Source organism: Plectropomus leopardus, chromosome 1, assembly GCF_008729295.1.
Source record: "Plectropomus leopardus isolate mb chromosome 1, YSFRI_Pleo_2.0, whole genome shotgun sequence".
Lineage (NCBI taxonomy): Eukaryota > Metazoa > Chordata > Actinopteri > Perciformes > Serranidae > Plectropomus > Plectropomus leopardus.
In genome coordinates this window covers 10,999,975-11,015,600 of record NC_056463.1, presented here as the reverse complement: position 1 = coordinate 11,015,600, position 15,626 = coordinate 10,999,975, and the positions used below count along the sequence as shown (strand labels likewise).

Here is a 15,626-nt window from a genome sequence, read left to right as displayed (position 1 = left end):
CATTTCAAGTAAACTTGACACTTAGATATAAAGTAAACATTAATTTTAAGTTCAAAGTTAATTTTAAGTTATATTTACTTTCCTTTTTCAAGGCAATCAGTTTCCAAGATTATTTTAAGGAAAATTAACTTACAGTTTAGCTGAGTGTTTATCTACAACTGTGCACAAATACCAGTTTCAACGTTATAAATGAAGCTTCAAAGGTTTGAAGTACTCGGCACAGCCCTAATAAAAAGTCCAGTATACAGATCATCAAAATAAGTCCATTTCCAAATTAATGTGCAACATAACAGACCTGCTAACCTGTCTGCAGAGTTCCAGGGATTCATTAACCTTGGGTGACGTAACTTCACAGTTCACTGGCTAAGCCAATGAAAGATCACTCCACTGAGATCAGAAATAGACAGTTTGGTAATCAGCTTAGCCAGTGCACGGCCTCACACAGTCACTGAGCCACTGACACACCTGGACCGAAACCACGACTCTCTTGGATAACGTAGGATCAGACGGGACACCTGACACTCGAGACTGTGCAGAGAGCTGCGCCTGATAGTAGCAAAATCCCAGCATCTAGATACTGTAAATATTTTGGCCCACAGCCAAAGGTATGGTGAACGAAAGGATGGCAGCCTGTGGGACATGCTGATGCTAGAATCAATATGGTGACTTTGAGCAACGTGTTGAAGTATACAGCCATGTAGTTTCGCATTTTTTCATGACTTTTTTTTTGCACGTTGCATTTACATTTATATAACACTTTGGGCAGTGTGGCTGCAGCATAATGCAAAGATAAAACAAAAAGGCAAGTGAAGAAGTGAGTATTACCAAACACAGAGCAAAAAAGCAGCAGCCAGAAAGTTTAAAGCATCAAATACTTATATTCCTGCATTCTTGTCAATTTGTATGCACTAATTCATGTATGTGTGTGTATAGATGTGTGTGTGTGTGTGTGTGTGTGTTTGGGTGGGTGTGTGTGTGTGTTGTGGTGTGTGTGTGTGTGTGTTTGTGTGTGTGTATTCTATGCATCAATTTACAGTGTACATGTCTTGAACTTTGTCAAAGTGACCGCTGTCAAAATTATAAAATATTTTGACAAGTAGTATGTTTTGTAAGTTTGCCATGCGTTCTTAAAATCGTATGCTTTATTAATAATCATTACTATTTGGTAATTTACCTTGACCCTCTCCTTGCAGAGAAAATACGCCGTTGCGTGCAGGACATCAGCTGCGTGAGAAGAGTTGTGGTAGGAGTTACTGGAGTGGTAGTTAGCTTCAATCACTTGTAGCCAGGAGCGCAAAGTGGCCTCAGGGCAGTTTAAGAACTCGCAGACCCCAAATCTGGAGAAGATCTTCATGCCCAAGTAGGTCAAAGGCCTGTGGGAGGATTCAGCATAGTGGTTTAACATTAACTCTCACCTGAAGCTTTAAAAAAATTTGACACAATTCCTCTGTTGCCCTAACTGTGTTGTTGCCTCACCGTTTCATGGTTGCAGCTTCCAAGTTGATGATGTCAAAGTCCCAAGATTCCTCGTTCTCCATGGTCTGGGCGATACGAGGGGGGATGTCATTTAAAGACAGAGGAGTTGTCAGGTGACTGGGGATATGGTGGGGCTCTGTGAGCAAAGGAAGATACAAGAAAGGAGGCATTAAGACTAAGAGACTAGGAAAAAATAAACATAACTAAAACATAGCATCACTCTTTATACCAGAATCAGAATCTCTCCTGTATGTTGTGTGCAAACTTACGTTTTGTGGAAAGGATGTATTCATTTCCTGACAATCTGCGTAAACCATCCTGTGAACAAGAAAGAAAGAGTCGGTAATGAGGTAGAGAGTGTAAAAAACAGACTGTGTCATACATCCTTTTAAAAAGGCAACAGCAATGAGTTCAGCTCAAGAGCAGGAGCATCACACTTGTCAGAAAAAAAACTGCAAAGGCCTTCAAAATACATTTGGATGGTAATTATTTGGATCCTTTGAGACATTTACTCTGACATTAGATCTGATGTAAAAGTCATCTGTGCTAAATTAAGCTGCTAGGAACACAGACATCAGCTCGGACTTTAGAGTGAAGGAAGTTGGGTGAGAACAGTCATGTTACTGTGACTTGCACATCATGTGTGCACCAGGAGTATCTGGACAGATTATGTCCAACTAAATTCGTCATTTAGTGTTTTCAGTTTGTTTTTAACATTTCTAAAGAGCTATGACCACATTTCAGACAAATACTAATACTACTAATAATAAACATTTCTGAGGATCTAAAGACAACCTAAAACCCTTTAAAGCTGGGGTTGGCAGTTTAATTTTGCCATCACTGGTCAAAACGTCCTTAATAAACAGCATACAGCATATTGTGAATAAATAATCTGAGAGAACATGAGACCTCTGCACCTTAAAACTAAGGTGCAGAGGTCGGAAAACTAAAAGACCGAGATGAATGGCGTCAGATTGTCAAAACTTCATTTCCCCTTTGGGAAGAAGAGGACTAAGTAAGTAAGCAAATAGCCTAGAATGCTGCAGAGAAATTTGCTCCCAGCGTTTGCAAAAACTGCCTACACTGCAAAGCAACCCAAAAAAGGAAGACTGAATTATCAAAAGAGAGTCTAAAAGAACGTCTGACAGTTAGTAAAAGTCAAAATTGGCAAAGAGTTTAAGATAAAGAGATATATAAGATATGTTGCTAAAATTTTAGCAATCTTCAAATCACAGTGCTCCACCTCATGCTGGCTTCACACTGGATGTGGAATTACCCTGATATGTTAATTGTCTCCCAGCCGCCCATCAGCAGTCGCCTGACTGTTCACACCAGGAGCACATATCTCCTTGCAGGTCAGCAGCGATTCTCCTTCTCTGCTCCTTTCGAATCACACAGAGATCTCTCTGTCCCTGCTTGCTTGTGTGTCTCTGGCTGTGTGTCTGTGTTTCAGTGTGTGTGTGTGTGTGTGTGTGTGTTCATCTCTGTGAGCTTGTCTGTGTCTGTGTGTCTGCTTGTCTCTCTTCTGCTGTTTTAACACAACTAACATTGTGGAGCATTTTATTTTAGCATTTATTACGGTCATATCGTGTATATCATATCTAATTTATCCTTTATGTCATTCACAACAGAGCATTGAGTGTGTTTTCCAGCCAGATTCGCTTGCAGCTTGAGGAAAAATAGACCAGACGCTAAAATTTAAGTAAAACTATCTCTGCATTTTGTGAGCTTGTTGCAGAGCTCGGGGCAGTGGAGTGTCCAGCATGAAAGGTCTGATGGCTCATCGCGGGCACCGGAAGCAAGATGCTAGTGCACTATGGAAAAGCAGAGTGTTTTGCAGCCAGTCTGCATCCAGTGTGAATCCAGTATCACTCCCCGCTGCTACAGATGACCTCGCCAAGGGGGGGAAGGCAGCAGCTCTGCAGACACACCCCCAGTTAGCGGCCGCAACAACCCGCATCCAGCCAGACCCCAGCTCCAGGGAACAGGGCAGAACCGACCCCCGCCATTCAGCAAATTTTCAGTTGTTGCCATTACACAGGTTAGATTGGGCGCTGGCCTCCAGTACTGTGACAAACGACGCTGGGGGGGCCTACTCCTGCCGACTATCCTCCTGGGACATCTGGATGTCCGCAGGATCAAGGACAAATGTAATTTCGAATAATAAATCTACCTTCTACCTTCCTCTGCCTTCAGTAAAATAAATCAGAGGAAACAAAGAAATGGATGTTCCAGCTTTTTCATATTAACACTTTTATGAGTGTTCTTTCATCTGTGCTGTTACACAATATTTTGGAGGCAATGTTATGTTGACACCTCATATCGTTCCCCCCACGAGCACAACAGGGAGAGGGGAGAGATGAGGCAGCCAAGCTGAGCTTAATAATGGAACCAATATGCAGTTTAGAAAATGATTTCCATATTTATGAACTGTAATAGTTGTGTCAGAAAAGACACTGTGATAATTGATGTACACATGTTAGATAATCTGCAATAAATTATTCCATTATGACATTTGTCTTCCTCTGGGCAGTGCTGCATGCTGTGACAGTAAACAGGGCTTTTCAGTGGGGTAACACTTCATCACCCAAATAATCAAACTCAGATTCTCAGTGGTTAGAAGTATAATGAGGCAGCTCTTCCATGTTTGTGATTTGAATCAGCTGTGGATAACACACTATGTGTTGGTGAAGTAAATATCGATCGAACTGTTTTTAGCTACAATAGCAGTGTGGTGGATCCATCCACTTTCCAGACAAATATATTTTAAGAACTATATTTTTTTTTTTTTTTTTTTTTTTTTTTTTTTTTTTTTTTTTCACATAACTACTATATTATACTATGAGATAGATTGTCAGAGCAAATGTTTCCCAACACCCTATTGAAAGCAGCGCTGAGGGATTTCAATTTGGCATGTTAAATAATTAGTATCAACTGATCCCCGACTTTGTATTTTTTTGGCTTTACCCATATTGTGATATCGATTAAGGATAACCACACCCAAATCAACCCAGCTTCAGAAAACTGAAAAAACTAAAAGACAATATTTAAAATTTGGATTAAGTCTGATAATTTTTTATGCTTTTTATTATTACGTATTAAAATGTTTTTGGTGATTTGGGTTCTAGAGGCCTTAAACTATGTACCTGCTAAACTTCAGCATGTTAGCACATTGACAGTAGCACTTAGCTCAAAGCACAGAGCCACTAGAACTTACTGCAGACTTTTGGTTTTTGTTAATTGTTGGCAAAAACCATTGCAGTAGTTTTGCATCCATTACAGTCTATCAAGAAAATAAATGGTTTAAATGTGTCTTTCAAAGAATAGCTATGACAAGAAGCTGCAATAATCATTCTGGACAAAAGTATTTTGCCATATGTTATAAAACTGCATTCAGGCTATTGTATGTCATAAAAAAGTTAAAAGATTTTAAAAAAAACCCATGAAACTAAAATACTGTGAGCATTAAGGCCTCTGCTTCACTCAAAAACAGTTGCGCCACTCAACTTTGAAAATGACAGGTCTTCTGGTGCAAGCTATACTGTACATATTTTGAGTGCAAGTGAGTCCATGGGTGTGTGTCGCAGAGTGAAATGTTTACTTCACAAGTGAAAAAGGAAGAGGAGACTGGCTCATCTTTGACCCCAGCATTGTCTCATGGTGGCGCTGCCTCTGTACACACTGGTTATTTTAAGACTCATCCCCAGAAAGATCACAACTCTTCTCTTAATGTTAATTGTGTCATTTGAGTTCAGACCCAACACAACAAACACATACAAATACACCTCACAGACCCATATGTTCGTAGATGAATAAACATCTAAACCGGAGCTTGCACATCATGGTTTTCTGATTTCATCAGCCTTTATCATTTATGCAGAACAAATGTTTTTGTGGAAGGACTGTGTGTGTCTGCCTCTGTGTATCCACAGTGTACATGTATAAGTAAAGCCATGCTTATTCATCTGATCCAAAGAACAGGATGTTTCCAGGCCTGTGGAGTCGAGAGGAAGAGGTTCATGTGAGTGTGACTGTGTGCATGTGTGCAGAGTGAGAGGGGGGGGGGTGGGGGGGCAGAGAGGGGGAGAAAGAGAGGGCGGGGTGGGCTTTCCTCTCCAGCCTACAGGAGCACAAAGGACAATCTAACACTTCCTCTGGGGTTGTTGCCAAGACTGCCAACTTGGCACTCTTACTTGTGTGCTTCACCACTGCTGTCTGTTAATCTCTCTCTCTGTCTCTGTCTCTCTCCCCCAAATATGAACACAAATCCTCGCAAAAAGTCCACACGAACACCTGGCTTCTCTCATTTTTGCATTTAACAAGTTTCATTGTGAATGGTTTACGGAGACGTGTGTGTTATCACTGTGGAATTCAGCAAACGCTCTGACGTGTGTTATCATATGGGAGTCGATTCACTCGTAGCGGAAGGAAGCTGTTTGGGTGTTTCAGACTTTTTGAAGGACCCTTGCGCTCCACGGGGCCTGCTGCTTACCGTCATCAGCCCCCCCACGAGGTCATTGGTATGGGGGTCTTCATCCTTGGTGCCCAACTGCGGGGAGTAGAGCTCAGTCGTCCTCAGGATCTCCAGTACCCGATCCAAGGCCTCCGCCACGGGCATAGGGCTGCTCTCCTGCGCTGCATTGATAATGTTGATTACCTGCATTATGAAATAAGTAAGGTTATATTTTTTTGTAGAGCACTTTTTAAAAACTAACAACAGTAAAAGCCAACTGATAATGTTAAGTAAAATATTTACTCAACTGAGATAAAATAGCATGTTCTGATAATATGACAAAATAAATGAAGACAATTGAAGTAAAAATCAGGGTAAGTGTCACATAAAAATGAATTCAGACACTTTATTTAGGTCATTCCAATGCCCTGTCCTCTGTTGATGTATAAACATGGGCCACGCCATGCAAATTAATCAGCAAGATGGTTGGAAGGTTAAAATAAAGGTGATGTTGTCGCACCTCTTAATTCTGCTTATTCACACTGATAGCCTGTTTATATCATTGTATCTATTGGTTTGCACATGTTTGTACCTTACTGTCAGCTAGTTTTGTTAGCCAAGAAACAGTCCAACAGATAACCTGATGCAAAAACTACAAATTGTACTTACTATTCTTTAATTTTCTGCACTAATAAATCAAATGAGATATAACATGCTAAGTACTGAGCTTTAGAAGTACTTGTAGATGGATTTAGATGAAAGTAAAACCAGGTGCTGGCTTTAATCATAGATTAAATGGACAGATATGATATATCTACCTTATCACTGAACTCTCAGCAAGAAATAACAATATGTTCCACATGTCAGTAGGTCAGATTGGTCTTATGTAGGGTTAGCTGTACCATGTAACGTATTGGCTGAGAGACTGGGTCAGCTCAGCTTATAAAAGCGTAATTTGCAGTAACGATACAATAAAAAAAAATTAAATAGAATAAGATAAAAATAGAGATTTAAAAAACAGGGGAAAGATATACATTCAAACATAACACTTTATAAAATGTAAAACTATTTCTTTGAATGAAGAGACAGTTGCAATAATTGAGATATGGGATAAAAGCATGTAAGATCGATTCTTTATCTCCATCGTTAATGGAGCTGTATGTGACATTACAAACATCAACATAGCAGCAAACCACTATTTGCTATGTCAAGATATTGTGGTTACCATTGATAATGGTGTCGTCTTGAAAGCATAGCACCCATCCTTGTGCAAGAACTCAAGTTCTAGGTAACACACACACACACACACACACACACACACACACACACACACACACACACACACACACACACACAGTAAAAGCAGTTCTATCAGAGCTTTATTCTGGAGAGGATGACGCCTACAGGGACTGACTACACAGTCAAACGATACAGCAGTGGAGCTGCAGTGTGTCATATGACCCATCCCTGGGGACTTTCTCTGTTTCCGACCATCCAGGCTGCAGACTGCATAAACCACTGAAATAGCAGGCCATTCTGGTTGAACATGTGTTCCTGTCTTATGCATGAAATGTGGCGTTTTATCTCCTCTTGACATGGTATGTGTGGCCTCTAGCCTCAGTGTGAGTGGCTTTACAAGAAGTGCTCATGGTAGTCATGACACTTTTATAACCCAAGAGTTCAGTCATGAGGTGCAAAGCATCAGTACAAAGTGCTAATCATATGATGGAGCCTGCAGGGGTGATGGGGAGCGAGATGAACCAACCTTGGTGATGGGAGCCTCTATAGTCATGGAGTGGATTCGGGCCATTGAGGAGTGCCTTCTCTGTGAGCTCCCTGTAAGGATGAAAAAAAATAAAAAACAACACCCTCACGTTAGAATTCATCAACAAATTGAGCTGCAGTTTTCCATATAATGAGCGTGTTTGCATGCATGTCCAATCAACACTTGATGCAAACAGCAAACAGAGAAAGTTATATAAGTAACGCCCAGAGTTTCCATCATCTATCTCCCTACACTCTCACCATCGCTCCCCCGAGACGTTGTGGATCTAACGTCCAGAGAGCCTTTCCTCCGGTCTTTGTGCTTACTGGATTGGATGTCTGGGGAGAAGAAAACACTTTAGATTTACACGCACACACAAACACAGTTCAAGTTAAGTGACATGGCTGGCTTCGGCCCCCCATCACAATATTCCTGGCAATAGGAGGACATGTCTTAATCAGTCTAACCCGAACTTTGTGGTCCGTTTTTCATGATTTACTGTGGTTATTCATACATTTAGTTCTGAGGTTTTAATCCAGTAAACTTGTAATAAATGGTCAAAGTTGGTAAAAAGTGAGTCCGACGGCAAAGACCCAAAAAAGTAAAATGTAATAACTTTATATCATATAAAAAATTGTAGTAACATTCAAACAAGCAAATGGAAACACTCAAAATTAGAAAAAAATTGATATTGTAAAAATCACTCTCACAGGTCAAATCCTTAAGTTGAAAATAGTAAATATTATATATTTTTTTAAATTCTATTTTCGATTGTAGGATTTGTCCTAGACATTTAAGGGATAAGGCTGGTGTTAATCTATACTTTTCTTATTGTCAACAAATACCATAAAAAGTTAAAAACAAACTATGTTTTAGTCCATTTCAGTATGTTTTGACTTCCACATGGCCCTCAGCCTTTTTAAATGGTCAAAAATTTAAAAGAATAATTTTTTTGAAGGGCTCAGTAATTTAAAACATATGGTTGCTGTGGTTTTTAGCAAATGTTTCTCACACAGGACATTTGTGGTGTATGGTAAATAGTGTCTTTATTTGAGACTATTTATGGCTGTAGATTAGTAACCATTTGCCGCTAAGTATTTTACAGCAGCAGAATGACTCGAAATAAACTACAGTGTGTGTGTGTGTGTGTGTGTGTGTGTGTGTGTGTGTGTGTGTGTTTACTGTACTAAATGAACATGTCATCCAGTTTACAATTGATGTTTTAAATACTTTTTTAGTGTTCATTTCGTTAACAGAGATATTATTTTACTATTATCGGGATTTTGTGGAGACAAAGTATACAGTGTCAAAAAGACACATAGGTGGGCAGGAAAGACTTAAAGGTTATTGTGTATTATAGTTCAAAATAACAGACACATGAAAAAAAATATTTTTTAAATGTACAACAAAATATGTGAAATCCCCATTAAAAAAACCCCCAACATTTTCCAGCTTTTATTCTGTGTCCCTGTGTTAACATATCATTGATCTCATTATATGTCAAATATATGTAAAAAGAAATCTGTATAAGAGCATTTTTAGATCAAAATCTGTCTGTTCTCTTTCTTTAAAACCAGCGAAAACAGTGTCTGATGTTTGATGACTCATCTTGGACGGGTGTTTACAAAAGTTCATCCCATCAAATGAGACACTGGGTGGCTAACCACACTGGTCATATAAAACTGCACTTCACCACCTGACAGATGTGTGTTTGGATATCACTGCTCAACCAAACTTTGTCTCCATTTCAAAACCGATGTAGCAGAGGTCTAACTTATTCATCTCTCCCTCATCCTCTTCTTGATCTAAAGGTGTGTGTGTGTGTGTGTGTGTGTGTGTGTGTGTGTGTGTGTGTGTGGAGCCAACAGCTCGCTCAGCAGCTACTTTGCTGTAGCTAAGTATCCCACTGATTTCCAGGTCAACTGACTTTTAGCAGTCCAATCAAATGTGAAGGATTTGATTTAAATCCTTCTTGTAACTGTGCACCACTCAAACATTCTGTTTCACCGGAAAATATGCCGCAATACAGCAGCTAAATATGCTCTAACTTGCGTTTCACAGGAACTTTAAGACTCAAACATCAGCAAAAGTAAATTAAGAAAAAGCAATCAAACAAAACGTAAAAATTAATCACTGTAAAAGGCCAGAGAGATAAAAAATTAAGCTTGCACAACATTTTTGAAATGGTTATAGCATAGTATATGAGGCACAGTCAACCTTTAGACCCCCTAATCAGAAGACCTAGGGGGACGTGGGGGAGTTGCATAAGAGTAACTATGAAACATACTGTGCTGTAAGAACACACAAAGCTTCAGACAAACTGCAAGATTCGAAAGTCACTTCTTTTCAGCGAGCTGGTGAAAGGACGTCAACACACGAGAGATACAATCCCTGTTTTGTTTGCCTGTCAGGAGCGTATCTGCTGCATTTTGAAATCAGTTGCAGCTGTGAATTGGCTATACAGTTGATTCCACGATACAGCAAAGAACAATAGTCCAGTTTAGAGGAAATAAAAGCATTGATAACTTTTTCAAGGCCAACAAAAGAAAGAATCCATTTCTTTTGAGGCATTTCTCAGCTTGATAAAGCAGGACGTGTAGACACTCTGTCAGTCTACTGTTGAAATGTGGCTGATGATTAAAGAAAACAATGATTTTCTGGCATGGAGCAATACATTTACTGACATATTTCCAAAGTTTTTTAGTTTATGAAGCTCAGATTCCCAGATGTTCCTCCAAGTTATTATTAACTTCTAACAGATATTTAGTTCAGTTCAAATTAGTGTATCATTGTGCAAAACTGGAAATAATGTTTTGCTTCTTGATGGCAAACACAGTGTTTACCCTCGACCCTTGTGACAGATCACAAGTGATACCACCATCATGGAGAAAACTTCCATCACTGATGCTGATACCAGTGTTTCACTGTTGTTGTTGTTGTGCCATTTATTTTAATGTGTACAGCATTTTGGCCAACTGCAGTTGCTTTTAAATGTGCTGCATCAATAAACTTGATTTGCCTGATTTGATTTGACATCTGCACAGCAAAGACAACCTGGAAAACTCAAATCTGCAATACTTCAGCACCCTAAATCATAGCGGTGGGAGGAAAAATCGATAAATATATAGCAGATATATTTTGTGTGGCAATATTGTTTAGATACATGGACGCCAAGTATATACATATATAAATATATTTTTTTAATTCCATAGATAATAAGAATTATTTGTAAAGTCAATTCTGCTACAAATGCTTTGGAAATGTGACTGAATTATAATTCTGTGCTTTAGCTTAATGCCTGTTAAAATTTTTTATTTCTTTCCCATATTCACTGTTTAACCGACAGGAGTGTTTTGTTTCTTGTGTGGACACAAGGAAGAATAGCCAATGCTTATGCTAGTGCTAATGGGGACCCAAATAAAGACTGAAAGAAAGGATGATTCTCACCTGTCTGGGACTCTGCCTGCACACGTTCAGTGGATTTATCACTCTGCATGGACAGAATAAAAAAAGCACACTGATACAGGCCGGACAGAAACCTCCTTTCATTCATTATTAATCAACAAAACTGGAAACATATCTCACCTTATTATTATCATTTAAAGGCCAGTTGATAGACACATAGTGTCTGATTTTTCTGTGAACGACAAAAAGCTAATTAGTGCACCAGGAAACATAAAAGGATAAAGTCATTATTCATTCATATATAACCCGATATAATAACTCAGTTACTGGAAAGGTAATTTATGTGAGCCGGGCCTCAACATACTGTCACTCACCCTCCCTGTCCAATTACAGGTGTGATCTTCACATTTTGCTGAATGCTGTCTCCATTCTTCTTTTTGGCATAATAAATCCCCTGCCACTCCTGGAACATTACGACAAGGGAAATAAGACTTACAGACACAAAATGTACAGACAAAGGCACCATTCATCATAATAAGTGACACGATAATCATTATAATTATTTGAAAATGTTCTAAAAGTGGGTGTGGACTGGGTGAAGCATGTTGGTGTTTGTGCTGCAGGTTAGGAGGGCTGGCTCAGGGTATTTCAGAGAGCAGCAAGTTGCTTTAATGGGTAGAGGGAGCGCTCCTGGAGACCGACGCGCTTGTTTCATGTCCCCCCACCTACAGGCTGCTGTGGCAGCTTAAAAAGACTCTTCCTGCTGTTAGCCTGTCTGGGACTGACCTTCGCTCTCTGTGTAGTAAGATTAGAGCACAGCCATCAACCGCTGTTCTTATGCACATGAAACAGAGCTGCTGGATGGCCAGTGGTGCAGACTTACAGCACACATGGATGCACGTGCACGCATGCATGCACAGGCACAAAAACAGGAGAAGATATCTGCAGTGCTAACACAAGTGATCCGATTGTGAAGTGATAGTCGAAGCTATGTACCAGTATCAACAATCACAAGAAGGTGGTGATTCATTTCCTGATGAGATTAAGTTCCTCATCAAGTAAACCACACTGAAATGTATAGTGTAGGTGATTTAATGAATGCACATTACCTTTCCTTTCCGGATGCAGGAATTTATTGTTTCAAGGAGATCAGGCTTATTCTTCTCACTTTTAGGCACTTCTATTATTTCCTTCCCTATTAGCTCGCCTTGTTGGTAGCCCATAATGGACTCGTAGGCAGGGTTCACGTACTGCAGAGGAGAGGTAACAAGACAACTGTTAATAAAAGCCACAATGAGTTTAGAAACAGTAAAATGATGATAAACTATTAACCATGCTGACCAAAACAATTCAGAGAAGCTGACACATTTGTTACTTATATTAACCCTTTGAAACCTGAGCAAAGTGGTTTGATGTCTTTCAAAAAACATGGGAAACAGGCAATGAGCAATGAGAATTACCTAAAAATTACTTTTAAACATTTAACTATGTATTTTTCCTTTTTCATTTTTAGCACTTTCTCTGGTGTTCGTTTAAATTTTTTAAAACATCTCTTTTATTTTCTTTTAATTATTTTCTTTTAGGTTATTTTCTTTTGCTTATTTCCCCGCAATTTCTTGTCATTTTTTACTATTTTCTTGCTAATATTTGGGCAATGTCTTGTTAAGTTGTTCATTGCCTTCTTCTCATGTTTTTTAAAAAGAAATCAAACCCATTTTCTTCAGGTTTCCTCGGTGTTAATGGAGTTAAAAAAAAACATTTATTTTATGTGAAAACATAACCTAATAGCAGGCTTTGATGTTAATAAAATGAGTTATTCAGGGAGACAGAGACCACAGCCCACGCCACTAATGTCTGAGATCATGAGACATTAACAGGAACTAAAACAGCAGAGAAGCAGGGAAGGAGAAAGAGAGAGAGAGACGAACTCTTCAGCAAAGTAGAAGTTTATTAGAAACCCACCTGAATGACTTGATCTTCAGAAGTGATTTCTATGGCCTCTTGGCTTTGTTCTAGAGCTGTGAAAATAGCATTTCCAGCCCTTGTGCAGGTAGAGAGACAACAGTATCAGAATCGTTGGTAATATAGGCAACAAGCAGAGTGTCCACAAATTTACACTTTTCAAACAAGAGTTATTTAAATTACCACAAAAAAGGTGAACTGTTAAAAGCACATAATCTTTCTTAAGTCTTGCTCTGGAGAGTGGACACCCCAGGTGAAAAAGAAAAAAAAATAATAGATATAAACAAAAAACTTTCCCAGTTGATTACTTACAGTAAGACAGTTGTTTTATATATTACACATTTTCAAGTTTTATGTTTAAATAGGCAAATTGTGCATATCTGAATAAATATGCACTGATTTGCATACATTTCCTGAACATAAGTCTTGCCCATTAAAGCCCACATCAGAATTCTTGTTTTACTTTTAAACTGGTTTATGTTTGGACACTGTTTTAGTTCCACATTAAAACTGTTCCATAATTTAACTCCAGTCCTCGATTTGAAATTAAAGTTTCCCCTTAAATCGTAACCCCCCTTTCAATCACTTAACAATTTTTGAATATTTCATGGTAGTAGGTTATATTTAGCCTTAAACATTAAGAGACACGTTCTGGAAGCAAAATAGTGCCAAATTTAGAAATTGACCAGTGCATGGAAAACAAACATGTTTTCATCTGGGGGGTTTTCACCTTAAATAAGGGCAATATTGTATCAAATGTATCTAATAAAAGCAGCTACAATACTGCATCAAAGTGCATGACTCACCTCAGTTTGAACTGCGCCCGCACCTCTCCATGCTCCAACTGTAGCAGCTCATTATAGCAGGCCATCATATTGGCATTCTCCACATATCTCTGAGGGTCAGAGGGCAACACATATCAGTCACGGAAAACTAAAATCCCATTTTCATATCAGTGTATCCATTATAGGACATTTTATACTTTAGAGCTGCTGATGTTATAACAATGATTCATGTACGGGGAACTCGATGCACATGTCTCCTGAGCAAACAAAGAGGATTTACAATCTGTATTCCTGTTTTACAGTGAGTGTTGACAATAGGGATTTAAACAAGCATATCAAAAGAATAATACAAATACAGGCAGCAGAGAACACACACACACACACACACACACACACACACACACACACACACACACACACACGTTCACACACAATGTCACTCACCCTATTAAAGCCGGCATTGATCAGGGGCATCACAGAGGCTTCCTCTCTGTCTGGCCTTAAAAAGAGAACACGTTAGCACCCAAACATCGCTATGACAAATGCTTGTTTAGAGAACATCAGAGGTTTGCTCCATATGGCCTACAGACCTCCGCTGAGTCAGGCATTTTAATTCAGACTACACTCACTTAAAAAAGACAGTGAGGGAAGAGGACAAGAAAGGGCAGAAAGGGACGGGGGGGGTCAGTGAGTTGTACGTACCTTTTCACAACAGCGACTATCACAGTGTTTTCTGAAGAGTTGAGCGCTCTAATTGACCTGAATGTAAACAGAGGGAGCCTTTTAGCCAGTGAGCAGGCTGGTGGAAAAGCCCATGGCATCAAATCAATGTATTTTTCAGTTTTTCACGCTCCGATTCTCCCAGGCAGGCAGAGCCCAGTGGTGGAGCTCTGTGAGCAGGCCTAGGCCTCTGAAAGAATGCAGTGTACAGGGCCACTCATCCGCCTGTGGTTTCCCCCAGCCAGCGGTCATAAAGGCCCTTTAGTTCCCCATCGGAGCCTGTGCGTGTACACTGAACATATGGATTGGCCAAAATGAATGGGGTTAACATACACGCTGGGCAGGGCAAATGAATGTTTGTAAATGTGCTTTTGGTTTGGGCAGAAGCTAAAGATAGAGGGTGGTATGGGCAGGCACTGCTCATTTCTCATCGACGTGACTCCACTAGGTAGCATGCGATGGAAGGGAGAAGCCCAAAGTGAGCTAGACATTTAGCATCGCTTAGAGTCGTAACCACATGTGTTACCAAATGTACTGTAACACATGAGAGCAGGAACTGGTCCTATCATGATCATTTGGTCTGGATTATGTCACTGGCCTTGGATAATAGTTACTAACAGAATTTAAATTCAATAAACTTTGTCCACTACATCAGTGATTCCCAACCAGCAGGCATAAAGAAAGATTGTGGAGTCGCTCAAGTAATTTGAAAAAATTGAAATTACAATTTGATTTTTTGAAATCTACATTTTGAGTCAGCTGTAACAGAGTGCATGTAAACTTGTTACCAAGCAACCAGAGAAGTCTAAACAATAAAATGGTTAAAATAGTTAGCAAAAAGTTAAATTAATGGTTGAAACAGCCGGAAGTAACAGCTAGAAGAATCACTGGCTAAATCAGTTTGCAAAAAGTAGTGGATTTTGTTAAAAATCTTAAAATAGTTTATCGTTAAAGTGGTGGATAAAAGGTCAAAATATCTAGCAAAAAGTAGGCTAGTGTATAAATGATTAAAATAGTTAAAAATAGTGAGTAAAATGTTAAAATAGAAGCTAAAAGAAAT

General features: G+C 39.3%; 1 protein-coding gene across 1 annotated transcript in view; it reads right to left on the bottom strand.

The window, feature by feature from the left end:
* Positions 1-15,626, bottom strand: part of pde8a (phosphodiesterase 8A) — a 64,536-nt gene that overhangs the window by 8,975 nt on the left and 39,935 nt on the right. Inside the window, exons 4-17 of the mRNA XM_042492321.1 lie at positions 14,549-14,605; positions 14,291-14,345; positions 13,868-13,956; positions 13,062-13,140; positions 12,209-12,349; positions 11,474-11,562; positions 11,280-11,331; positions 11,142-11,184; positions 7,955-8,032; positions 7,695-7,765; positions 5,969-6,133; positions 1,746-1,794; positions 1,477-1,612; positions 1,175-1,373 (exon numbers count right to left, since the gene is read on the bottom strand). Of these exons, the coding sequence (XP_042348255.1) occupies positions 1,175-1,373; positions 1,477-1,612; positions 1,746-1,794; positions 5,969-6,133; positions 7,695-7,765; positions 7,955-8,032; positions 11,142-11,184; positions 11,280-11,331; positions 11,474-11,562; positions 12,209-12,349; positions 13,062-13,140; positions 13,868-13,956; positions 14,291-14,345; positions 14,549-14,605 (1,303 nt within the window). The remainder of the gene's footprint in view (positions 1-1,174; positions 1,374-1,476; positions 1,613-1,745; positions 1,795-5,968; positions 6,134-7,694; positions 7,766-7,954; positions 8,033-11,141; positions 11,185-11,279; positions 11,332-11,473; positions 11,563-12,208; positions 12,350-13,061; positions 13,141-13,867; positions 13,957-14,290; positions 14,346-14,548; positions 14,606-15,626) is intronic.